General features: G+C 36.5%; 1 protein-coding gene across 1 annotated transcript in view; it reads left to right on the top strand.

Annotated features, from left to right (window-relative positions):
• THSD7B (thrombospondin, type I, domain containing 7B) overlaps positions 1 to 19,693 on the top strand; it is a 649,627-nt gene extending 629,934 nt beyond the window's left edge. Inside the window, exons 25-28 of the mRNA XM_011966357.1 lie at positions 2,320 to 2,402; positions 5,729 to 5,921; positions 10,098 to 10,185; positions 18,502 to 19,693. Coding sequence (XP_011821747.1) covers positions 2,320 to 2,402; positions 5,729 to 5,921; positions 10,098 to 10,185; positions 18,502 to 18,583 — 446 coding nt within the window. The 3' untranslated portion in view covers positions 18,584 to 19,693. The remainder of the gene's footprint in view (positions 1 to 2,319; positions 2,403 to 5,728; positions 5,922 to 10,097; positions 10,186 to 18,501) is intronic.
• The last annotated feature ends 7,656 nt before the right edge of the window (positions 19,694 to 27,349 follow it).

Raw genomic sequence — 27,349 nt, 5'->3', positions numbered from 1 at the left:
TGTCCCTACAAAGGACACAAACTCATCCTTTTTTATGGCTGCATAGTATTCCATGGTGTATATGTGCCACATTTTCTTAATCCAGTCTATCACTGATGGACATTTGGGTTGATTTCAAGTCTTTGCTATTGTGAATAGTGCCGCAATAAACATAGAAAGCTTTTATGATGTAAATTACAGGTATTTGTATTCATGTACTGGATGCTTAGTTTTTGAATATTTTGTGAGTCATGATTATTTCTTAATATCTAAATATAGGCTGAGCATAAGGTCCCTCATTCATGATGACAGACACTATTTGATTGTACAACTGGTCTTCTCAATAATTTTTGAGGTTTTTTGTTTTGTTTTGTTTTGTTTTATTTTGGAGACAGAGTCTCACTCTGTCACCAGGCTGCAGTGCAGTGGCACAATCTCAGCTCACTGCAACCTCCACCTCCCTGGTTCAAGGGATTCCCCTGTCTCAGCTTCCCGAGTAGCTGGGACTGCAGGCACCCACCACCACACCCAGCTAATTTTTGTATTTTTAGTAGAGACAGAGTTTCACCTTGTTGGCCAGGAGGGTCTCGATCTCTTGACCTCGTTATCTGCCCACCTCAGCCTCCCAAAGTGCTGGGATTACTGGCGTGAGCCTCCGCACCTGGCCAATTTTTGAGGTTTTTAAATGCTTTCTTGTCCAAGCAAATTAAATTGTCATTATGTTTACTTAGTACTATGGTTTACAGAGAGCTTGTGCAAGAGCTGAAATGCCTATAGGAATAGAAGTACTGTCAGTTCCTCCTTTTTCTTGTTTACTTGCTCTTGCACTATTGTATTGTTTTTAATTCATAGTTTATCCACAAAATAATTTACTTAATTATTTAAGTAATTACCCTACTTACCCTTTTTGTAAGTTGTTAAAACTAAATATACTCTAAGTCTCCCAAGTCAGGAACACAGAAGGTATCATACTCTGCAATATGCTGAGAGTTAACATACTTCTAGGGGCTTCGCTATCAATTCTCTGCTCGGAATTCGTCTTGCACAGTGTATAACATGCAGTCATCTGATGAAGAAGCTCAGGTCACCGGTATCATCTGATAAATATTATTAAAGCTTAATTTAATTCTTAGAATTAAAAAATATGTTTTATAACCTATGTAAATTCCAAGATTTTCTTTCCTATTCCCAAGAGTCCTCCTCCCGCTGAGGTACTCCTGCTGTGGAGATCCCTGGTTTAAAGAGCGGAAAGTCTCCCCCGCCACCACTAACACAGTTGGTAGAAATAGGACTGTGTGGTTATTGCCACTAACACCCAAATTATCGATTTCACACCTAGATGCTAATTCTGGACTGTGAATTTTGCTTTTTAAAAATTTCTGTGTGGATTCCTTGTGTTATTTTTCAAGTCACAGTGAGAATTTAGCTGCTTCATTCCTAGGGACAATGTAGGTCTGACTGTTCCCTACTCTGCCTTAGGCCCAGAGCTTTTTGCTAGCTACAAAACTATAAACTATAATTGGTTGGCAATTGTAGTTATCCAAAGGCTAGAACCTTTCCATGCAACCAGTACTATATAAATGGTGCTTCGTCAAATTGTCTCTAGGCTTTGTCTCATGTCTCTTTTACTACCTTGAATTTAGCAAAGCAAGACTAGCGTGTAAATGATTGTCCAGTTATAGAGACATACATTGTCTCATCCATTTACTCAAAAATATGTACGAAGCAGCAACAAGTACTGTGTCAGATGTTTGATTGTCTCTCCTAGAGCTTCGGTGCTTGCTCTTAAGAATGTGTTTATATGTGACTCTGTGTGTATGTATTCCAGCTGAAATATATTTAAAAATACTACCAACATGTTTGATACCATGGTCCCATGAATTCATTCGTGGCATTCTTTTAGCACTTACTGGGTTGTTGAAACTGGGCTAGTGCCTAGCTGGGTGCTCAGGAGCTGGAGCAGTATATATGTAGAAGGAGTATTCCAGCAGATATGTTTTCTGCTCCTGAGTTTAAATTTAGATTTTATCAATTCTTCTACAGATTCTGGCTGTCATAGACTTTGCGCTCAAGCATAGCCATATGATAGAATCACATCGCCAATAAACAAGTATAAAAACTCTACTGCAAATAGCCTCTGTTAGAAGAGCCTCCCATCTCAAACAATTCATTTTAATGTAATCAATAAAATAGGCTTGGACCACAATGTTGGCAAATAGATTTTTCAAAAATAATAATACTGTTGCAAAGAGGCCAGTGCCACAGGTTAAAAAAATACCAAAAAATTAGAAATGTTTATCATAGAGAAATCTGCAAATGATGATGGAATTTCCTTTGTAGGAGGCTGCTCCCCTCAGGCCCGTCCTGCTGCCATTCGGCAGTGCATTCCAGCCTGCAGAAAACCTTTCTCCTACTGTACACAGGTGAGTCGTATGCTGGAGTCTTCTATAAGTGCATTAGTTGCTGTGTTTTACATATACAATCAGATGTTCTCCTGTCTGCTGCAGCTCAAGCAGCAGTTCCACATGCCCATGATACCATCTAGAGGCATTTGCAGGAGTAATCCCAGCTATAAAGAATTTCTTGTTAGGACCATGTATTAAGGAGAACAGTCTTTTTCTATCAATCTGTCTGTAGCCAAATCTATCTTTCAAATGTCTAATTTATGTTATAAATTACAGCTCTATTTATCAATAAGTATTCTCAGTTGACTTACGTCTTCTCTTCTTAACCTTTTATACGCCTCACCTATTTTGAAAGATATTATAAATGTTCATATTTGCTGAAGTTATTATGTAAATTGTATTACACTATGATTACTGTCGAGTGAGTACATTTTTAGTCTATTGTAAATAAGCTGAATATGTGACTATGATTGAAAAAAATATGTGTGTGGGGTAGGGGTTGTGCGTGTATTTTTTTTTCAAAGCAGAAATTTATTTATGCTTTTTCTCCTGTAACTCCCATCTACAACTCAGGAATTAATGTAAAACACGTAATGTATTCTAATCAATGGCACTCATAGTGTGCAGTGCATTATAAGTTTTAAAAACTGTATTAATTTTTTTAAAGAAATAAGCTTTTTCTTATAGTATGCTTATTCTAAAAGTGATTTGATTAAAAATAATTCAAGTACTCAGTCCTATAATTGGCCTTGCAATTCAAGATGGGTTAATTCTTTACCACAGAAAAGACAGTGGGTAAGCTTGCAGAGGGCAATAGAAGGAAAAGAGGAGAAGTTCAGGAACAACTCCATTTGGGTTAATGATGTTTGAAAAGTAGAAGTTGTAGCTTTTCACCAACTCTCTAGATGTCCTCTTTAATTAAACAGAAATTACTTTTTTTCCTTGAACTCTTGAACATATGACTAACTGGTTACAACTTTTCTCTCATGCTAAAAATAGAGATGCATCTTGAGAATATGGCTTTAATAGCTGAGCATATACAAATTTTCTTAGTTAGATCTCTCTACTGTGATATGAAGATATCATTTTGTGATACTTTCAATTAAAACCAACTGAAAATATGATATCTATGTGTTATTACTATATGACTACAACCTGAACTAAACTATGGGCAGTTAACATGTGCTTTTCTTACCTTTTTCCTTTTGTAGAAAATTGAGGTGCCTTGTTTACTTTTAGTATCTATTTATCCTCAAAATCATGTGTTCAGTCAATAATTGGTGACCTAAATAAAGTTAACTGGTTGTTGAAGATTGGCATGAGTAGCTTTGTGAAGCTAAGTTCTGTTCAGAAAATGCTAGATAAATAGCTTTAGTTAAGGAGCCATAAGCGCGAAGTCATAGAGATTCATAATCTTATGCTTATTCTCTTCCACTCTTCTCTATGGTCTGTATACTTGCTGGAGGAAGAGCTGTTAATTTTCACGTTCACTTCCAGAGGCAGATAGGAATCTTCATCCATCATGTGTCACAATAATCTGCTTCTTGGTCACATTCATTGTACTTGAAAATGACCAGAAACTTACAGACAAATATAAAAGACCCATTGTTACAATGCCAACTAGGGATGTGATGTGGGATGATACTCGAGTTATTACAAGGAAGGAATAACTCAGATAGCCATAGGTATATTTCTCTTGAGCATGTGTCTTTGGTGAAGTCTTTTATCTCCCATGTAAGGCTGCCCTCCTTGAGTGCAGAAGTAAGCCTTCGAGCAGAGACGTAGTTTCATATGGTTACATCAGCAGCAGCAAATCCGTACAGGTCTGCAGCAATTTGACTCTTGCCTCCTCAGAGGAAAGAATTCATCTGAGGGGCGTAAGGCAGAATGAGAGACTGAGGCAAGTATTTGAACAAGAGTGAAAGTTTATTAAAAAGTTTCAGAGCAGGAATGAAAGGAAGTAAAGTACACTTGGAAGAAGGCCAAGTAGGCAACTTAAAGAGATCCAAGTGCCCTCCTTGACCTTTGACTTGGGTTTTATATGTTGGCATGCTTCAGGGGTGGGGGTTGTTTCCCTTCTCCCCCGATTCTTTCCTTAGGGTGCACCATCCACATGCACAGTGACCTGCCAGGACTTGGGAGGGGCCGCATGCACAGTGTGTTTACTGAAGTTGTACGCATGCTCACTTGAGGCATTTTTCCCTTACAAGTTGTGTTTTCCTAGAGGAAGGTCATATACCAGTTAAACTCTAACATTTTGCCTCTTAGCATGATTGAGCCCATTTGCCCAACTCCTGAGATTTTATCAGGAAGCTGCTGACCACCAGCTTCAGGTATTTTCTATCTTTTGGGAGACTGCCTTTCCCTAGTGCTGGCTGCAACCAATTATTATGTTAGCGAGACAGTTTAACAACTGCCTAACCATCACCTACTGGTTGCCTGACATTCCTGGTAGGGGACCCTTCTCCTGTCCTGCTTATGTCTTCTTAGCTACCGACTCTAACAGTTAGTGGTCAACAGTAAAAGGTGATGGAGGGATTTAGCAGCTGTGATAGCAAGAGCACTTAATTCAAAGAAGATATGTACATAATCCCTGTTGCTTTGCTTCTCAGTAGGAAGGGTGGGTTGGAGCAAGTAGACAAGGATCTGAAACAAATGGAGATAAGAGTTGAAGATAATTTGATTAAATGCCATAAACATCTCCATAAGAGAGGAAAAGATGGCTGGGCACGGTAGCTCACGCCTGTAACCCCAACACTTTGAGAAGCCAAGGCAGGCAAATTTCCTGAGGTCAGGAGTTCAAGACCAGCCTGGCCAACATGGTGAAACCCTGTCTCTATTGAAAGAAAAAAAAAAGACAAAATTAGCTAGGGCGTGATGACAGGTGCCTGTATCCCAGCTACTCAGAAGGCTGAGACAGGAGAAGTGCTTGAACCTGGGAGGCGGAGATTACAATGAGCTGAGATTGCGCCATTGCACTCCAGCCTCAACGACAGAGTGAAACTGCATCTAAAAAAAAAAAAAAAAAAAGATAAAAAAAGAAAGAAAGAGAGGAAAAGACATAGTTAATTAACTTTATTCACAAAGAACTATGGTTTAATATGTGGCAGGTGTCAGAATTGTAAACACATTTGAAAAACCTAACATTTGATTTAAGAGCTGACTTTGGAATTTAAAAAGACAAACTATGTATTTGATTATCATGTCATTGGTAAGTCAGTTGCCCCAAACCCTAAATTGCCATGATGTATAGTGCAAATATTAAGTGATTTTAACATATGTATTTTTATTCATTCATATGTTTGACTCACTGTGTAACCATAAAAATATTATTTATGCTATAGGGTGGAGTCTGTGGTTGTGAGAAGGGCTATACAGAGATAATGAGATCAAATGGTTTCCTGGATTACTGCATGAAAGTACCAGGCTCAGAGGATAAAAAAGCTGATGTGAAAAACCTTTCTGGGAAAAACAGACCTGTGAATTCAAAAATACATGATATTTTTAAAGGATGGTCTCTTCAACCACTTGATCCAGGTGAGTTTCAGTTGTAAGAAATGAGAATTTTCTCACAGGAGGTCTATATTTTGACCACTTCTCATAATGGAAGGAATGGAGGGAAGGAGAAGGGAAGGAGAATGTAGAGGAGAGAAGAAAGAGGCAGTATGGCATAATTCAGGGTTTCTCAGATTTGAATATTGCATGATGCATGAGTCCCTTTAAGTGTACAGTGTTTTCATGAATGGTTGAACATAAGTCTCTCAACCCCAGTCTAAGAGACAGTGAGTTAAGTAACAAAATAATATCCTTTGAAAATATCTTTCTTTTTTCTTGGGTTGGGGAGAGGGTTTCACTCTGTCACCCAGGCTGCAGTCCAGTGGTGTGATCTCAGCTCACTGCAACCTCTGCCTCCCAGGTTCAAGCGATTCTTCTGCAATAGCTTCCCGAGTAGCTGGGATTACAGGTGCCTGCCACCACACCTGACTAATTTTTCTGTATTTTTAGTAGAGACAGGTTTCGCCATGTTGGCCAGGCTGGTCTCAATCTCCTGACCTCAAGTGATCTGCCCGCCTTGGCCTCCCAAAGTGCTGGAATTACAGGCATGAACCACTGCACCTCACCTGAAAATATCTTTCAATCCTAATTTATCTCTGAGAAAAGATCTACTCTTATAACTGAATTTGTGTATATAACTAAATGAGAAAATTGGAATAGAATCTCAAGGACTTATAAGAAATGTCCAGAGATCCTATTTGCTTCAAGAAACACTGGTGAAAAGGTAAAGAGTATCAGTTTCAAAGGTAGACAGACCTTACTGGCCTCATGGCTTACACACACCTGTTTTGTGATTAGCTGTAGTTTCTTAACTTCTCTGGACCTCATTTTTTCATCTATAAACTCAATCTAGTGGTATTTATCCTGCAGGATTGTCGTAGATATTGCAGTATTAGGCCTGCAGGGCTCAGGAATCGACTTTTACTAAGTGCAGGAATGGACATTTATTAGATGTTTTCTGTTGCCCTGTGGCTCTGTGCTGGCTAGTTGTACAGCATGAAATGTCTCATTACGTTCTTAGAACCTAATGAGATGTTATCATCCCATTTGAGAGATGAGGTAACTGAAAATGGCAGTGCAGGCTAATGTTATCAGTTTCAGACCACCAGCAAGTGACAGAGGAAGGTTTTAAAGGCAGACCTTTAAGGCTTTTACAAACCCCTGTCCCTGCTTCCCACTTTGTGAATTGGGTAGAAGGGGAAAGCCAGAGACTCTGTGGACATCAGACATACTTCTTTTAGAAACCAAACGCTGAAAATGACCAAGGAAAGCAACATAACTCCTGGGGCATAGGAAGGGAAGACACAGAAATCACTCAGGCAAATATACCCTAGGAATTTTCCTTCCAGACCCTAGGCCTTAGCCGTACCGGAAGTGTCTTGATGACCCATTTAAATGGAACACAATCCAAAGCCCAGGCCCAGAGAAACACAGATCTAACTGGAGAAGCAATATTTATACACCTCAGTCAACTTTTAAGAAATACCACCATATCTTAGTTAACTTTTGATTCCCCTGCGTGTCTGGGAATGCCAAAGGTGTTTAAAAACATCTCATTAGCTTTAATGCTAAATTAGAAGTAGATTTAAATGTGAAGGAAACATGATATTAAATATAACCAGATTCACCCATTGCCTGTGGACCCTATTTCTGAAAGAGAATTAACTTGAGGTCCCAGGGAAATGAGTCTTGGAATCCACAAGTAAGCCCTTAACCTTTTATCATGGATGGAACTTGGAGATCTAACTAAAACAACAATATCATATGTGTGAGTATACGTGTGTGTGTCTGTGTGTGTCTAGATACACAAAAATATGTATTTACACATATATATGTATATTGGGATATAAATTGTGTGTGTGTTTATATTTGTATATATATAGATAAGTGTATATGAAATATGTATTTGGTCTTGAGAGAGTTTACAACTTTCATTAGGTTCTCATGGTGAGAGTGTAAATTAGAGCAACCTGTCAGGAGGACGATTAGGCCATACTAATATATTTATTTACCTGTCATATATTTTGACCTAAAATGTTCCTCTAAGGAACTCATCATGCAGTTATATACACATATACTAAAAGACGTCTGTAAGTTATATTAATTATATGATTGCTTATTATAGCAAATGAATGAAAACAATATAAATGCCCACAAATAGAATAATGGGAAAACCAAAATATAACTGTGTCATGGTGAATCACAGGGATACTAAGAAGAGGTAGACCTTCTTTTATGAACTAGTATGAAAATATTTCCAACCTATATTGTTTAGTGGAAGAAAAAGTACAAATCAAAGTGAATGATATGTACCATTTTTGTCTTTTTAAGAAGTGTATGAATTGGTATATGTGTGCTCAGGTGCTTGCATATGCAGAGAACTAGAAAGATTCACAAGGAAACTGGTAACAGTAATAGCTACTCTGTAGGGAATTGAGAGGGTTGTGGGAAGACTTATTTTTCACTACATATCTTTTTTAATAGTTAGAAGGTTTAGCCTATCTTTTATGTCCTTATAGAATACATTAATGCTTTTTTTAAGTAACATGGCTTTAAAGGTTTTATACCACCACATACTTCTAAACTGGGGATTTAAAAGCACTGGACCTCCCAATGAATCAATCAGGGTGTTATGGATTATAAGCTATAAGGAGCGTCCTAACTCAGGAAAGACTTTTCTTTTTGACCAACGTAAAAACTCAGAATAGGCCATTTCATCATTAGTGTTTCAAAGAGATTAGAATCCAAGCTTTAGTAAAAGTTTTATGACCATAGAAAAATACCATTACTACATTGAACCTTATTCTAAAATCTGATTGAGACTTGAAAGTGTCCTATAAGCAAAAACTATAATAGGTAGTTGTAATGTAATTGAAAGTAATTGTGATTTTATTCAAAACAAGTGTTGTTTACAATAGATTTTGATTGTTTTTCCCCGCATAGAAGCTTTTCAAATAAGATACTGTTACGTGTATTTTGGACCTGTAGTTAATTACGTTGGTGTAGTATGATGAATCTCTGTGTGTTTCTTTCAGAAATAAATGCAATTCGTTTGGGATACTGAGGTATTGCCTTTGTCAGTCCAATTCTAAGTTTAGTTAGCTATATGCTCACATAAAATAGAGCAAAAAACATTAGAGTGACAGAAACAACTCAAGTTTCTATCATATGTAGAAAAAGCATATATATATTTGTGAATGTATGTATATATATACTCAAGCTTATATCTTATATAGAATAAAAGTAACATAATAGATTAAAATACATGGTTAATGTATTTTGTTAACTGTAGTAGACATCAGATCCAAAATAATGTGTACTTGTAGACACATGGTGATAATTTTATAGTAATTTGATGAATTGATTAACTTGTATGGTCATGTAGTTTTTGTTTGCCTAACGTCATTTTGGAAGTAGAGCCCCTAAAAATGGTCATAGTAGTTTTCTTTCCATGCAAAGTTGTCTCTTAATTATAATTTTCTTTGTTCTTTTTATGTTGTCAAATGTTTTGCCATATTTTTGTATATGCATATAACTATAAACACCTTAAATTCAAGTTAGCCTACCAATTGACTGGATTTTATGAAATAATGATTACCAGTGTTTGTTTGGTATTATGAAAAAATTTGATTGACTATCTTATATTTTACATTTTCATTTATTTTTCATCATTGGAGAGCTGTTACCTATGGATATTTCCACTTATGCTTATGACTTGTGCATGTCTCAGAATTCAGATAAAAAGTAAAACATTCAGTAACATAAAAATTTTGGTGCCATGAAGTTACACCTAATGCTTTTGAGAGTTAATTTGCTAAAAATCAAACAACAATGCAAACTGTTTATCTATAAAAGTCCATTAAAAACGGTGCCATGTAATATTTTAAAGTTGTTTTCATAGACATAATTTCTAGTAGGAAACCCATATTCCTATGATGTTCTAAGACAATCTTTAATTTCTGATTATACCTGGCAATTTACAGAGTATGCTAGAACATTGCTAACTTCTGCAGTTGAGTGCACAGTTGGCTAAGGTGCTGGTGTTCAAGTACAGAACTAATGGTCAGCTTGGGGTTGTCAGATCTAATGTTGCCCTGTCTCTCAAATGCTGCAGACTTCTGTATGCTAAGCTTCTTATGTTATCTCTGTTTTAAACAGATGGCCGAGTAAAAATTTGGGTTTATGGCGTTTCAGGTGGCGCTTTTCTTATCATGATTTTCCTAGTATTTACTTCCTACCTTGTTTGGTAAGTACTAATTAGTAAAAAGTTTATATTCCGTATTTTTTATGGATTTAATGTTATACTTGAAAAAAGTATCTCAGGATCATTGCCCATTATAATAGAATTCTTGAGGCCAAGAAATAATCTTCCACAGTAGAATGGCTGAATAGTTGAAATGAGGAATCATTATTTTTTTTGTTCTTATTTGAGATAACTTTTTTAAATTTGGTATTTGAATAATATGAAAATCATTGGTCAGAACTTTTCCATTTGGGTGTTTTGATTTCGATCAGTAGTTTTCAGCCTTGACAATACATTGATGTCTCCTAGGGAATCATGCTTGATCCCCCCCACTCAGAGATTCTGATTTAATTAGTCTTGGATGTGGCCAGATCATCTGGGTGTTTAAAAGCTTCTGAGGTAATTCTAATTTGTGGTCCAGGCTAAGAAAATTACTACAGATAATTTCAGTTCTTAAATTTTGTTCTTAAATTTTGAACGGTTAGGTTAAACTGACCAGTTGGTTAAAACAACCTGTAAGCACATTTTAAATAGTAGAGCAAGTTGTTTTTTTATATTGACAAGCTATGAGACAAAATTTAACTGATGGTCATTTCCAAAAAAAAATAAAAAACCATTTTGTAAAGTGACTAGTTCTGAGAATTTATTAATCTCAGAAAATAATAACTAGTTCATCATACAGAATATATTTTAGTTGATGAACTGCTCTTGAAACCAGACAGAAGTAAATGCAGTTGACTCTTGAACAGTGTGAGGACTGGGGTGCCTACTCCCCACACAGTCAAAAATTCAAGTATAATTTCCGACTCCGCCAAAACCTGACTACTAATGGCCCACTTTTGACCAGAAGCCTTACCAATAACATAGTCAAATAACGCATATTTTATATATTTATGAATTATATACTATATTCTTACAATAAAGTAAGCTAGAGAAAAGAAAATGTAATTAAGAAAATCATAAGGAACAGAAAATATATTTACTATTCACTAAGTAGTTATGGATTATCATGGAGGTCTTCATCCTCACCGTCTTCATACTGACTAGGCTGAGGAGGAAGAGGAAGAAAGAGGGGTTGTTGGCCTTATTGTCTCAGGGGTGGCAGAGGCGGAAGAAAATCTGCATGTAAGTTGATGCAGTTCAAACATGTGTTGTTCAAGGGTCAACTGTAGATGTTAATGTTTTCAAGTGTGCTAAGAATATTATATCAGCTTTTTGAGCAGAAGTTTCAATTGATTTTTTTTTAATTTTCATGAGATCAAAGTGTTACTTCAATTTTTTCTCCTAATAAAGATATTTATATTCATCATCTATTTCAGAGACTATTTTCCTGAGAATTTTTACCCAAGTTTTAATTTTGATTCAAATTCAGCCATTGTCTATTAACCTCAAATTCTGTTTCCAAGGCTACACAGGTTTTTAAATCTTTGCTCTTGGTCAGTGAAATTTGGTGAAGGAAATAAGATGACTTTAATTCTTTCTACCACCTATAGTGGTAGAAATTTTGCCCTAGAAATTAGATTTCTATCCAACTAACATTTCCCTGTTGTTGTAGTGAAAAGTGTCATCTTCAGTTGGTCATTCATCCTAGAATCAATTTTTTTTTACTGATTTTCTTTATTCAAATTGATGTTTGGCTAGTATTGCCTAGATCTACTCTTAATTAACAAATGTGAATTTGAAAGCTTTGTATGAGGTTTAAAGGAACAGGAAGCATTCATCACCAGAAAAGATTAAAACAAAGAAGAAATTTCTTAAATTGCAGCAAAGGACATGAAGGTTTGGCCAATAGGAAACTACTTTCAAAGCAATCAATAGACCAACCCAGTGTAAGGTAATTAGATAGTCTGTCCGTCTATAAAAGCTTAGATGAATTCTAGCTGTTAGTAACCAACCATATCCCCAAATCCAGATTCTATGCTTCCCTTTTCCCTTAAATATTTAAAAGATTAAAAATTTACATGTAGTAACACATACATTTTGCCTTTTTTATTTTTCTCCATTCCCTTCAACCTAAGAATGTATTAACCGTAATCTATTCCTTTGACAACAAATGTTTATTAAGGCCCCTTTCTGCATGACTCTAAGTTCTGGGAATTAATTAGGTACATCATTGTATTCTGTTAACAAACCACTTTCTAGAGAATTTTTTTATAGATATTCATGGGATACAAGTGCAGCTTTGCTACATCGCTTTTTGGTGAATTTTAAAATATAAAGTATCAATGAAATTTCTCTTTACTTTTCAGTAGCCAAATTACATAAGTATTTATGCACATTGTATCTCATAGACATTTTTTTCATGCTGAATGTCTGCCTTTAATAATGTCCCTGTGGAAGTAGCGCTCATATTTGGACGGGCTCCCATCTGCAGTCTACAGCCAGATTCGTCTTTCTGAAGCTTAGCTCCAGGGATCAGCCCTTTCCTACTCACACACGAGCTCTGGCTTCCCACTGACAGCAAAACTAAAGTCATGTTTTGGCTGCCTCACCAGTTGACTAAAGTCTTCCACAACTGGAGCCCAAACAACTCTTTCAAATGTATCTGCTACTAATTTCCTATACCCTATACAGGCACATATGTTATATAGGCTCAAACACATTTAAGTCTTCATTTTCTAACTAAGGAAAATTTTTTTAAAAAGAAAAAAATTGACTTTTTAAATAAACCTTTTGATTTAGATAAGATAGTAAATTGTCTATGCTAATATTTAATCAATGTGCTAAATTATAGTTGCATTTATTATCTTATATCACACATAAATACAGTATTTCATTATATAAAATGCTCATTTTTCTCTAATTTCATATTCATAACATAATTTTATTCAGTGTCTCCATCTACCTTTCAGATAAGTCACTCTTATCACTGCTTTAGTCTTTCTTTCCACAGTTCACTTCAGTATCAGGTTTAGTATATTCATTTCCACCCAAGTTGTTTGAGATACAGCACTTCTTTGGATCTCTTTGTGCTGCTGTTTCAGAGGTTTTATCCTCACATCCAAATACCTATCTGCATACATTAGGGAGATGGCCATTTTATTTGTCTTGTGTGTATATCTGTGATTTGCATTTTTTTAAAATAGCTTTTGGTATAGCAAATGTAGCCCCTCATTATATAAAAGATTTTATAGTCATTGAATATAAGACTGTCGCCTCTTTCTGAAAGATAATTTTGAGGAGGAATAATTTCACATTAGGGCACTATATTAATCCATTGTCATACTACTATGAAGAAATAGCCAAAACTGGGTAATTAATAAAGGAAAGAGATTTAATTGACTCACAGTTCTGTATGACTGGGGAGGCCTCAGGAAACTTACAATCATGGCCAAAGGCAAAGGAGAAACAGGTACCTTCTTCACAGAGCAACGGGATGGATTTAGTGCTGAGTGTAGGGGAAGGAGACCCTTATAAAACCATCACATCTTTTGAGAACTAACTCTCTATCCTGAGAACAGCATGGGGGAAGCCATGATTCAATTACCTCCACCTAGTTTCTCCCTTGACATGTGGGGATTATGGAGTTTATGGGGATTACAATTCAAGATGAGATTTTGGTGGGGAAACAAAATCTAACCCTATCAGGCACTTAGGGAACTGCCCCTCTAATTTTCCAAGGAAGTTTCTGCTTCTGTGGCTTACTCCTTGTTTTCCATTGCTAGCTATTGGTACTCTGCCTGTTCATTAATCCCTGTAAAACTCAAATACCAACATTTTCCTTTTTAAACAGTCTGGAATAATTTGTTCATGTCCCTTTTCTCGTGGTATTTATGCCATTATAATATTGTTGTTATTTATATAAACATCTTCCTCCTCTATCAAACCCCAGGGAGTTTGGGTGGAGAGAAGTAATGACTATGCTTTATGGATTGTTTTAAAGCATGAATTTGATAAAGATTTATTGAGCAAATAAATAAAATGTATTAGTAAAAACTTATTGCCTGTATTTAAAAAAAAAAACAGTCTAGAAAAAAAGTCTAATATTTATATGTCAAATATTACATACATTGCCTTATTCAATCATAATAATCCAAGGAGGTGTTGCTATTGCCATCCCTATTTTAAACAGTGATTGATCCCTAGTGAAATTTCTTAACTTTTCTGAGGTCACCAGCATGGTAGAATCAACCCCAGGTTTGCCTATCCCTAGAGTGCACACTCTTTCTACTGGCCTTTGAATCTTTGTGATTTCTTTCTCTTGAGTGATGCCCAAAACTCCTTAGACTCAACAAAATGTCTATAGCTTCCACATTTCTTAGAGGCTCCTTGTTTCACAGGTGAAGTAAGCTGTAGACCTGGTACAGACCTATTGATATAAAAACATGTACCATTTACGGTTACATATGAGCCGCCAAAGAAACCCAAATAGATATTTTCCCAGCATCTAATTCTATTAAATGGATTGCAGAAGAGTTAGAGGATGACAGTTTTAGAGATTTTATGTTTTTGCCAAAAACAGAAGCCTTAGGACAAGAGAACTGCTAAAATATGCCAGGTCTTTGGTGTATACTTCAGATGAAAGCAATTTATAATAAAACTTGAAAATGCTTCTGAGAAAATGTCAAAAAATAGTCTTCTAAAGACTACTTCTTTCTAATACTAGGCTTTGAACATCTACCATTAGTGTTTGGAGTTTCAGAAATATTATTGATGCCCCTTCTCCCCTGGCAGTAAATATCCATGAAGCAATTTAATGGGGATGACCACTGGATGAACTTTCTGTTAACCTAGATGTAGCACCTGGAAGTTACACCAGATAATAATGTCCAGTCTGCCTTGCCCAGCATAGTTCTGTAATACACTCTCATTCTTCCCAAATTTGAGAGTGGTACTTGCATCTCCATAGGCTTGTCTCTCACAAGTGGCTGCCAAAACAAAATATGGTTTGCTGCTTTCATCAAACTAGTTAATCTCTCCTGGCTTGAGAATGAGTCTTTGCTGAGAAGTGCCAGAGGCTGGCTTGTCAGTCCACAATGAGCTCACTTTTCTGGCTTAATGAATTTTTATCCTTTGCTAAAATGCAAATGACCCTAAAAGAGGTCACTTTAAAATGTGTCTGCCAGTGATCTTTCACAGCTAGGATTGCAAAATGGTTCTGTGCTTTGTGCCAACTCTAAAAGTGGCTATGGCTGTCAAGAGTGCTCCGTTAGGAAGAATGATGAGGCTACACCTCAGCTCAACAGGAGAGAATAGAGTGATGGATTAGAGATGTCCACCTGGGCACAGGATGACTGGTGGTGTTGGTGGCCTATAATGTGCCAGACATTTATGGGTCCTGATTTAGTGAGTGAGGGAGGTGATCATACCTTTTCTGAAACCAGAGTGGAGGAGAAAAAAAAAAAGAAATAAACTTACTTCTAAAGGAAAAATATGGATACTGTAGGGAGAAAGGAAAGCAAGCCAGAGGCACTGAAGACAAGGCTCCTACTTGCTGGCCTCCTCAATGTTGGCCTTGCTAAGTGCAGTCTTGCCCCTCAGCTCCTCCTGCTGAGGTTCTTTTTTACTAGCCAGAAAGCCTTGCAAAGCCGCTATTTGGCGAAGTGCTACCATATTCAGTGGTCCAGAGATTAATATTTGAGAGGAGGCTGATCTATTCTAAGCCATAAAACTTCTCAGATCTCATGTATTCGTAATTGCGATTTTGGTATCTGGCAATTGGGAGGTGGTTGCACAATATGAAAAGATGCATGATAAATGAGGTCCTAATCCCAATGAACCCCAGCATACCACATGGCCCACAGAGGTCCAAGGCCTACCTATTAGTAGCCCCCTCTTCTCGCCAGAGGTGGCCACAGTGTCCATGATTCCAAACATGGTAAGTGGTATGAACATATTTGTGTAAATTTGGAATCGAATATTCCAAGCCTAGATCATACAGACTGGCCAAGTTGACGTGTCTCCCCGGAGATAGTATTGTCTCTTTATAGAGATATGACCACCTCTAGCCTTTCTCCTGGCTTTGCATTCTCAACTCCCCAGTGTTTAGGATTCTCTAATTTATCCTTGCCCAGTGGCCTTTAGCAAATGCCAATTAAGGGTAGACCGCCAAAATCTCTGTTTTGGAAGCAACTATATTTCTTAGCCCTCTCTTCTTCTTTGCACCCTTCCCACACAAAAAAAGAAAGCCAAGAGAGGTGGGAGGGAGAAGACTTCTGCTGTAATTTCAGATGAACTTCCATGTACTCTTTTTTGCCATTAAGACAACCCACCCCGTCACCACCACCACCGTCAGGGTAGATTTACAGGCTGTCACTTTCAGATTGCCTCAACCTCTGGTGTGTGTGTGATTTCTTAGCACCTTAAAATGCCGTGGAATGGGATACCCAGGACTCCATGTCAAGCGGGGTTCATGCCAGAGCCTGAGCTCATCAGTATAATTAGAGTCACTGGAACATATTTAGTATAGATAAAGTTAAATTGGATGTTATTCAGATAATTAAGCAATACCCTTTTTGAAAATTGGAGAGGACCTGGAAAGCAGTAAATTGAAGGCTGAAGCTCCCTCTGGAGAAAATTCTGAATCATGTTTTTGCATCTCCGCAGCTTCTCTGGTTGGAAGTTGCTTGCCTGCAGCCATCTCTGCCCAGCACTCAGCACATTCTCAATGAGCACCCGCAGCATGCCAGGTGCCAGAGTAGGGGGCACCAGGAGAATCTGCAGTTCCTTTTAGGGGTTCTGCCAAAACCATTTTTAATTTATTTCTTTAACTTGTATCATTTGCTTCAAACATCAATCAAAAAATTAATTTTACTCCTTAAATTAAAACTTGAGCATTTTTATCTAGGAGTTTCTCCCTACAACCATTTTAATTTTATCAAATATTTTTTATTGCAGTAAAATTCACATAACATAAAATTCACCATTTTAGCCATTAAGTGTAAGAAGCCAGACACAATAGGCCACATACAGCATGATTCCATTTAAGATATCAAAATCTATCCGGGCAGAAAGTTAATTGATGAATGGTTGCCAGGGGCTGAGAGCGGGGGGAAATGGGGGAGAGACTGCTTGGAAGAGTGCAGAGTTGCCTTTTGGCACGATGAAAAGGTTCTGGAGCTAGATAATGGTGATGGTACACACGCTGTGACTGTGCCACATGCCACTGAATTGTATAGATTAAAATCTTTGTTTTTAAGTTAGATTCACTCGGAATACAAAAATTAATTCATAGGTGCAGACAAAAAAATGTCATTTCTACCAAGTGCCAAATGAATTTCTACCAAGTGCCAAATGTATATATATATATGGAGAGTGTGGTGAAAAGGTTAAAAGCTCAGGTCCATGTGTTAGATTTGCTTAGAATGCAGGCTCTGCCACTCACTCAGTGACCTGAGGGAATGTAAACAACATCGGTAGTCCTTCTCTGTAAAGTAGCAATAATTCGAATGCCTCCCTTGCAGGGTTGTTCTGGGATGTTTTGAGAGATTTTGTGTAAAATGTTCAGCACAGATCTTGGCACTTAGTATGCATCCAATAAGCAATAGATGCTAATATAAAATAAAAGCATGGAAGGTTGGAGACAGGGAGAGAGGTGAAGTCAGGCTGTGTAGGCCAGGCAAAGCGAAGAACCTTGAGGAGGGAGGGTAAGTGTGGCGGTGAGAGAAGTTAAGTGGCAGAATTAAAGGTTACAAGCATTTGTAAATACAAGTTAAGATTTTCCTGTACTAAGAAACCAGGAATGTACTGCAGGGTGTTTTGCCCCACATCTGGGGCATTGCTGTATGATTTGGGGATGTTGTTCAACATGTTTTCTCTCCATGAGAAGGAAAAACAGCCTTCTCTGACCTGGCAAAGTTGTGGACTTCAGGTAAAGCAGAGACCAGGTGAGAATGGCTTTGCACGGAGTAGAATTGGTTAAATTTTCCTGACACACTCTGGCATCTTGGCAGCTAAATGTCAGGTTCCAGGTCAGAGCAGAAGTGTGTTTACTGAAAAACAAGACCAGCAGGGTGAGGCCTGGCTGCTCCAGCTGCTTATGATGTTGAGCATCTGTGATGTGAAGGTCACAAAAGCTTAAAAATTAGTGAGAAAAGACATTCCCGTTGTTGTATATCAACAAGAATATAAAACGGAAACAGCCCTTCTACTAAGTTCCTCCATTCCACTAAACCAGTTTTAAGATTGTGTAAAATGATGGCTTCTCCTTCGCGGAGAGTGAAAGCATTCAATATTCACAAAAGGAAACTCGCACATCTAGAGAAATGAATCTCTTTGTCATTTTTACCGCTTGAATTTCTGTACCTCAAAATTGTCTTTGGCAGATGAAACAGAGCTCTCTGAACTTACTTTATCTGAGGAATTTTTTTCCCTTTGCAGCAAGAAGCCAAAACCACATCAAAGCACACCTCCCCAACAGAAGCCTCTGACCTTAGCCTACGATGGAGACTTAGACATGTAACCTGAAAAAGAAATCCAAATGTAGACATCAACTGCCTTAACCGCTTTCTCTTTTGTAGCTCTCAGACTTCTCAGTTTTTTGAGGAATCTCATGATGTGATATATTGGGCAGAATACAAATATTGCAAAAGTAATATTGCCTCAACTTCATTTGGACATGGAGTCAAGGATTATTAGGTCTGCCATTTTGTTTTCAAGTTGTTTGTGGGTGTGAGTGTTTTATTTTTTGGTTTTCCCAAGGGACCTGAAAACCCTTCTCTTCCTGTTTGGAACTGGGAGGAAGAAAACATGATGGAATTCCCACAGACTTGAGTAAACTTGATCTTCAGCAGCATAATGACAATCCAGAGGAAAGTCCAATCAAGGCATTTACTGTAAATGACGAGTCTGACACTGCATTGTTACGCACTATATTAGTGCAAAGTCTTTATTCTTCCCATACGTCAACACTGAGTTTTCTAAAGTTTACATTGGTTTAAAGACTTTCAAATTGGATTGCCTATTTTCATGAACACAGAGAAAATGGATTACCATTTCAGAAATTCTCTGAGTTTTTAACCTTTAAATATTGTATTTTGTTTTGTAGCCAGGGGATGATGGCACTTCATGGTTTGCAGCTACTGAAAATAGCAGAGTGTGTGTTAATTGCTGGACTAGATGAAAGCTAGGTCATTTCTGCAGGGAATGTGTACTGAATGTTAGAGTGTACAAATGAAATATGTGGTCAAATTGGAGAATGAGGTAGATTATTTGATTACTAAAACTGTATTTTAACAAAAACTTATCCATGTAGATATAGCATTAACCACACACAGTTGTAATTCAGTTTAATGATGACAAACTCTGCTTTTGTAATTTCAATTTTCTTATCTGAATATTTATAAATTCTTTTTTCAAATTTAATTATCTGACCTCATTTAATATACATCAAACACCAATCCTGTTTGTAGAAAGTCTTGCTTTTATAAGGTTTCAATAATATCTAAAACAACGCATTAAAAAGCTGAGACCATTTTATGAAGATAATTGTTTGTAATCATAGGTGTTGAAAGTAAAAAGGTGCCATCTTGTGGTATTGACTTGTATTTATAACAAACAAACTGCTCAAGAGACTGCAGTGTTGGCTGTTCTAGATTTATTCACTTCTGAAGTGCCTTGCCCTTGCTTTGACAAAAACAGTATTAATATCAGTTTTTCAGTGTTTTAGGACTTGACAGCTGCTATCGCTGACAGGAAAAAAAAAAAAGGAATCTTACCTCTCCACACTATCAGGCATACTAGGAACCAGCGCCAGTCACAATGACATAGAGTAGCTTTTAGGGAACAGTTAGAGCTGAAATAATATTAGAAAAAACCGCTGTAATCATGCAAACACTGATATATAAATGATGTGAGAGAAGGAAGAAAATGGAAATGTTACAAATCTGACAAACGACCAGATTACAGGATGTTTTCATTTACACTGTGACCTCTATTAACCATTTAACATCTAGGTGAGCCCTCCAGCTAGCTAATTGTGTCCACTGATACCATAATTTTAAAATAAAAAAGAAAGCAAAAAGGGAATATTTTATTTTACTAGTATAATTGATGAAACAATTCCCAGAATTGTGCTTTCAAAAGTTCACTTTAGCTAAATCATCAAAGCCTTCTTAGTAGTTGAAGAAAGGCTGCTTTGGAGATCAGACCATGGCTAGGCCCTTTATTGCCTGTGTGATCCTGGACCAGGTATATAACTTTTCTGTGCCTCAGTTGTTTGACCCACAAAATGAAGATAATAAAATTATGTTCCTCTAAATTCAGACACTAATAATAAATGTAAAATGCTTAATATTCACCATATATCAAAAGTACAATAAAAATTATCCACAATGAGTATTGTATATTCAGAGTTGGAACCCTTAGGTCATTCAAGTTTTTCATTCATTACAGATTCAACAATTATCCATATATTTAATTTGTGTCAATAATATTAGATTTTTAGTACTCATGGCTTGAATAAAATTGCTTTTCCAATAATACATGCCTCAAATATTATTTCAGTTACATCCAGTTCCCAAATATTTTAATCACTACATATTTCTTTCATTCATTTAAGCAAATCATATATATATAAACATCTACCATCGGTTAGGCAGTGCTCAGAGGTACACTGTTGAATGCAATGTGATGCCTTCTGACTTTTACTTTACTTGAAAATTATGCCAGACAGATCCAAAGATTTGGGGTGATTACTCCTCAGGAGGAAAGCCAAGTAAAATAATATATGTAAAAAAAACTACGTATATCCCATAAACTGATACACATTTCAAAAGTTCATAAATGAAGTCTATGAACACTTCCTTAGGACAACACATTGCTCCTACAGGACAAATGGTTTTAACATGTGTAGTGCTTATAGGCAGAGAACAAAAGTAGGAGATCAGAAGTGAGTTTGTGCCTGGTACTGCTACTAGCTAGCCATTGACTTTAATAAGCCACCTAAGTCAGTTTCCACATTGCACAGTGTAGAAAACAGACTCACAAACACCAACTGATCTACCCTGTGAATGTATATAGTAGAAGTCCCAGAAAATTAGCTTGCAGAAAGATTCAGTTCTGTATGCAAAGGGTTTTTGTTTTTGAATTAAAGTCATTTAAAATTGAGAGCTTTTACATAAAAATTTGGAGTTCTAGGTTCTCTTGAAAACTTATACGATCTGGTAACAAATACCTCAGTCCTTCATGGTAATTTGCTGGAACTGAATGTTGAGTGCACTCTTTAGAAATGACATTCACTCTCATTGATTAAACAAATATACATCGTATATTTAGGCTTTGCAGGCCATACAATCTCTATTGCAACTACTCAATTCTCCGAAGGTAGCTATAGACAATACATTAATGAATGAGTAGTTGCAATAGAGATAGTATGGCCTGCAAAGCCTAAATATTATCTGGCTCTCTAAAGAAAAGAACTGCTGACCTCTTTCCTACTGGTTCTCTCAACCTAGTTTCTTCTCCCCAGTTTCTTCTTCTTTTTTTTTTAATAGCCTGATTACTTCTAACATTCTATTTACTAAACATATTTATTTTATAGTTTGTCTATTTTTTCCTTGCATTTAGATGTTACACCATGAGGGCACGGATCTTAATTTTGCTCACCATATTTGCAGAGTGATTGAATGAGGTTAGATGAATTACAGCATGCAACCACGGAAGCCATGGTGAGGAATTTGTATTTTATTCTGAATATTATAGGCAGCCACAAGGGTGTTTTAAACATGATATGATTCATGGCACCACAGCCTCATGACTTCCTACACTCCTTATCCTGGATTAGACAGGTGGATTTACCTGTGTGCTTGGTCTGTGCTACATATTAGTCCAGCAAATACTTCATGAATGAGAAATGCTCATAGTAATGTAATCTCAAAAGACGAGCATTCAACCACTTCACCTCAGAAGATTCCCCTGTGGGCAGAGGCCCCGGGGAGAAATGGTTTTAATGCCAAGCTCTGCATAGTTCTTTAATAACAACATTAAACATCAAGCTCAATTATTTTGGGACAGAGGGATCTTACAGGAATTTTACAAGCTTATGTATTACATTTGTTATAATGCTTGTGAGTTTTCTTCTGTGAAATTTATGTAATGATGTAACCAAAGCATGATAAAACATCTTATCAGCTAATATGCTAAGTACATAGATGTGCCAGAAGTGGGTTTCAGATGTGCTGGAATATTGATTCCTCTTCACCTTGGGGGTGACCACAGCCAGTCAGTATCTTAGCCATGGCCACAGCCATTTACCCTCAGATTTTATAGAATTAACTATCATTTTCTATGCATTCCATAAGATTAAGGTCCTGCAATTGGCAATGATCATAATTTATTAATGATATTTGTTTTCCAAAAAAGAAGAAAAATCATTAATTTTGTAGTTATTCATAAAAGAAGGAGGCTCATTAGAACAACTTGATAATGGTTTCCTGAGAATATTCCTATTTTTAATAACTTTACAAACCAGGGAAGCACATATAAACAATAAGAAACAATGATATGGATGGGTGCAGAAAAGAAGGCTTGACTAATTGCATCTAGGGGATTAAAGTAGGGCTTAGGAAGAAGAGGAGTTTGAGTTGCAAGTTGGAGAGTAAAGACTTTTTGGCAAGGATAGAGGGCCAGGTAACTGATAATTGGCTAGACAGTGTTGCCCCAAAGATTCAATTGAAAGTCCACATTCTTTGTGATAAGAACCAGGGTGAGGACATTTTAACATTCTTAGATTGATCTAGGAATGAGATACCAAACAGTTGTATCAATTTTTTTTCATCAAACAGCATGAAATGGTTTTTGATTAATACCTCATGATCCATATTATTGGCAGTCTTCCTACCAAAGAGTTTTTATCCCATGTCTACCATGGAGCAGCCTCACCAATTTCACTCTGGAAGGAGGAGCTGTTGAAAGCAGTGTATGCTACCCAATTACCTCATTAAGAAAACCCTGCCTCAATTCACTTATAGGTAGAGACTAGGAAACTGGGGACTATTTAGTCACAGAATATAGGAATTACACACACACACACACACACACACAGGCATACCAAAAAAAAGTTCCTAGGAGGTCACTTGACCTTTTATGATTATTCTTAAAGCAAGTTCAACAGATTCAAATGATAGAACAATGTCAAACAACAAAATAATATGATTCAGAAGTCCCCAAACTTTCTTGATCCGCAGAGCCTTTGTGTCTCAATAGTTGGCCAAAAGCAATGTTTATTCTGCTTATGAATAGTTAGATCAAAACAATTTATGTCTTAAGAATTTAGTAGTCTTTAAGAAAAATACATGCATAAATTAAAAAAGTAATATTTTTATTTTATTTTTAAATTACCACAATTACCAAGTCATTAGGAGCCAAAGTCGATTTATGTTCTTGGAACTTCTCAAATTTTGGAAACTATTTGGATGCTATCACCTTCATTTCCAATTTCATATTGATTTCTGTGCACTGTTTTTCAGAGCAATCAATGAAAACCTAGCCTAACAAAGATGTGACATCATTGACAGAAAGATAGTGTGATGAAATATGAACTGCTTCAAGCTAGTAGTTCATACCATGTCTCATGGATGCTACATTTTGCTGTGTTTTTCTCATAAATTTAAAATCTGGTAGATGTAATCTCAAAGAGATCTTTGATACACAGCCAGTGAAAGTTGTGTCTCTAAATGGCCAGCATTCTAGATATCAATGTCAATTTTTTCCATGAGCTTGTTTTTCATTTCAGGGATGAAAAACTTCATGAGTCTCATTTTGTTGTTATTTTGCTTCCTAAAACTGCAGCTTCAACTTATTTCTCAAATCTCTAAGTATCTCTCTATCAAGCATTATTGATTTGCTGCATGTATAAAAGCATAAAGGGCACAGTCAAAGGGCTTTTCTGTGAGTGTGGCTACTCACCCCTCATAAATACATTCTGTATAGATATAATTTTTATGGGAAATTTCCTTAAAATGGCGTATTATACCGTCTCCCCACGAAGTTTTCTATTATCAGACCCTTTACCCAAACACTGTTCATTGACACCTTTTTAACATAAGCATATTGATATTTAACAATAAAGTAACAAGGAAACATGCAGTTGGAACGACGGATAGAACATGGCAAGAAGTTGTACAGAAATTGAAGAAATAAAAGTAAAGGATGTAGAGACACCTTCAGCTGCTGGTTATTTTATGAGAAGTTGGAAGAATGCAAGGCCATTGTCACAAAAAGCAATTTATAAAAGTTTTATTCATGACTAATATTTCTGAAATTACATATATGTGTATGTATGTATACAGGCATGTGTGTATGTGTGTGTGTGTGTGTGTGTGTATTTCTTCAGGGGAACTAAATTCAAGATTAACAAGAAAAGGTCTCTGAGTTAATAAGCTCCATCTCACTACATTAGGCAAAAACTAATTTATTATTCTTATTTTATAGATGTTGTTAGGTACTTTGGAATATGATTTCATCAGTAAATTGTAACAAATCAACTAGAATAGGTCTGAAGCTACTTGGGGGTTAATCTCCTAACCAATAGACAGGCTATGGCTCCCATCTTGTAGCCTAACCAAGGTGAAAAATGGCTGTGTGTCACATTGCAAACTAAGATCTTATAGATTTGATCATAATGGCAAATGTGGACATATGGTCATGCTCTATGCAGGGCCATTGAATAATTCTTATTGTTTCCATCTTTTGTTTTAACAGAATAAGAGGGTAGTTCCTTTTAATGGCTCTGTATTGTATCTTCCTTTGGACAGGATAACTAGACAGGTTGGACAGTAAGGCGAATCACCTTTGGTAAATACTCAGTATGAAGTACTTACTCAGGCTGCTCCAAGTACTGCAAATGAGAGAGAGGGGGAGGAAAGTTCTGAGCACATTAGAAAGCAGGTGAAGTTTCAAGTCCTCCTTTTTGTGTAATTGACACGAAGGAAAAGAAAAGCATTCACAGTCCTCATGAAGGCTTCAGGGCTTTTCCCAGAACCAAAGAACTCCACTTAACATCCTTTATTGCACAACAGGGGTTTCCATTCTCAGTTTCGTCTATGTGAGTGATTCCAACAGGAGTTGTGTGATGCTGTAGCCCTGATGGTCTTCATAATTAGTTTGATAATTTGGAGTAACTACTTGAACTTTTTTTAATTTTGTAAGTTGAATTTGTCATATTTTATATTTTAAATAATGAATAAGAATGTTTTACCTGAAGCTAGAGCAGCAAATAGTAGCTTAAAGAAAACAAAGTTCAAGTGCTATAAATTTGTTTTTTACTCAGAAACTATATTTTGTTGATTCTATTCTTTAAACTGGGAATTACTTTAAGTATAAAATTTTAATTTATTGGCTTTTCACGTGCATTGTGTATTTCAAATACAATGACAACACACCAGTATCTTGCCTCATCCTAAGATTTGGAAAAGATACAAAAAATAAGTTTTTAAGTACTAAATAGTAATACCAATTCCTTAACTTAGCAGATTTACCTTACAAACCAATCTGTTTTCAATTATAGAAACATTAAATATATACATGTCTTAATATTCACTACCATTGATTAATCTGACACTAGACTATATATGCCAGTACCAATTTACTTAGTCCATCTCCTACAGACAATGAATAAATTTATAATCAAAGCTTAAATTTTTAATAATTGTACCTAAATAAAAATTGAAAAATAGAAGGTCAACAGTAGTCACTTTTGAAGATACAAGTTATTTCCATAAATTTCTAAGAACAGACCTTTCAGTTGAAGAAAAATGGCAAATATATGCCTCTCTCTAAACAAATTTAAGTAAGCCTTTCATTGCAAATAATTTGTAGAAATCCCAACAGGGATATATATGCAGAATGCAGATACATAGTGCTGGATTTATTTGAATTCAACTCAAATACAGAATTGATTTTTCTCCCTGGCAGTTTTCTGAAATGTACATTATCGCTTTGGTCAGTTAAACCAGTTATGACACTTGTGCCTCTCAAATGCTAATATACCTGCAACGCGCCCTCTGAGCATGTTGACTTTACTTCTTTGGTGGAACAAATTTCAATCCCTTTTATGCAGAAAACTAAGAGGAGCAGATAGTTGTGTAATGTATATGTTAATTAAAACATACTGTTCCCTGGGGGCTGGGAGCAAAGAAAATATTATGGCTATTTTAAGGAAGACATTCACTTGTGAAATATAGGAGCAATAGGGCAGGATAGTGGATTGCTAGGTGCTGTAAAGTGACTTATAATAACATAGTTAAAACAAGAGAAAACCATGCTGTAAAAACACATTTGGATGCCTTAATGTAACAGTAATATGGTTTCCATCAAATGTTGTGTCATGCTGATGGTCACCAAGACAGTAAAAATTACTTCACCTGGTTGTAGGCTGTCACAGCTCTACTCAGTCAATGGCTGATAGGTTTACATTACCATAAATAATTAGCTTTTCCAGGTAAGCTGAAAACTGTCTTCAGAGTCTATTACCATTCTACTCACTATCAAACCGTGGGCTTGCAGATTAAGAGACAAAAAGCTAGCATGTCCCAATTGGTGCTATACTTTCAGGCTAGACAAATACATAGGCAAGCAATGACTGTCCAATAAACAATACATCAAAAACTCTCTGAACTCAGGCAATGATCCCAGAACATACTCACTAGCTTCCTAATTATCTTTTTTTGGTAAATGATTCAGTTCCTAAATTTTGAGGTTCTTTGTTTTGTTTTGTCTTATTTTTAATTTATTGTTCGTCTTGGTCCAAGAGTTCATATATGTCACCCAGATATCAATCAAACATCCTAAGTTGGAACTGACAACAAACTCACTCTTTTTCACACTGGTACGACCACACTGGTTCCCTCGCAACCAGCAGTTAGCCAGTTAGCCCACTCAAGTCTTTCTTTGAAGAGTGATGTTTCTAACAAGTGTGTCTGTCTTAGAAAGAAAACCCAGGTTGCCTGTTCACTCCGATGGTAGTTTCTTTTGCTGTGCAGAAGCTCTTTAGTTTAATTAGATCCCATTTGTCAATTTTGGCTTTTGTTGCCGTTACTTTTGGTGTTTTAGCCATGAAGTCCTTGCCCATGCCTATGTCCTGAATGGTATTACCTAGGAATACACTGTTGGTGGGACTGCAAACTAGTTCAACCATTGTGGAAAACAGTGTGGCGATTCCTCAAGGGTCTAGAACTAGAAATACCATTTGACCCAGCCATCTCACTACTCAGGATTTACCCAAAAGATT

Source organism: Mandrillus leucophaeus, unplaced genomic scaffold (genome assembly GCF_000951045.1).
Source record: "Mandrillus leucophaeus isolate KB7577 unplaced genomic scaffold, Mleu.le_1.0 Scaffold759, whole genome shotgun sequence".
NCBI lineage: Eukaryota > Metazoa > Chordata > Mammalia > Primates > Cercopithecidae > Mandrillus > Mandrillus leucophaeus.
This window is presented reverse-complemented; position numbering and strand designations above follow the sequence as displayed.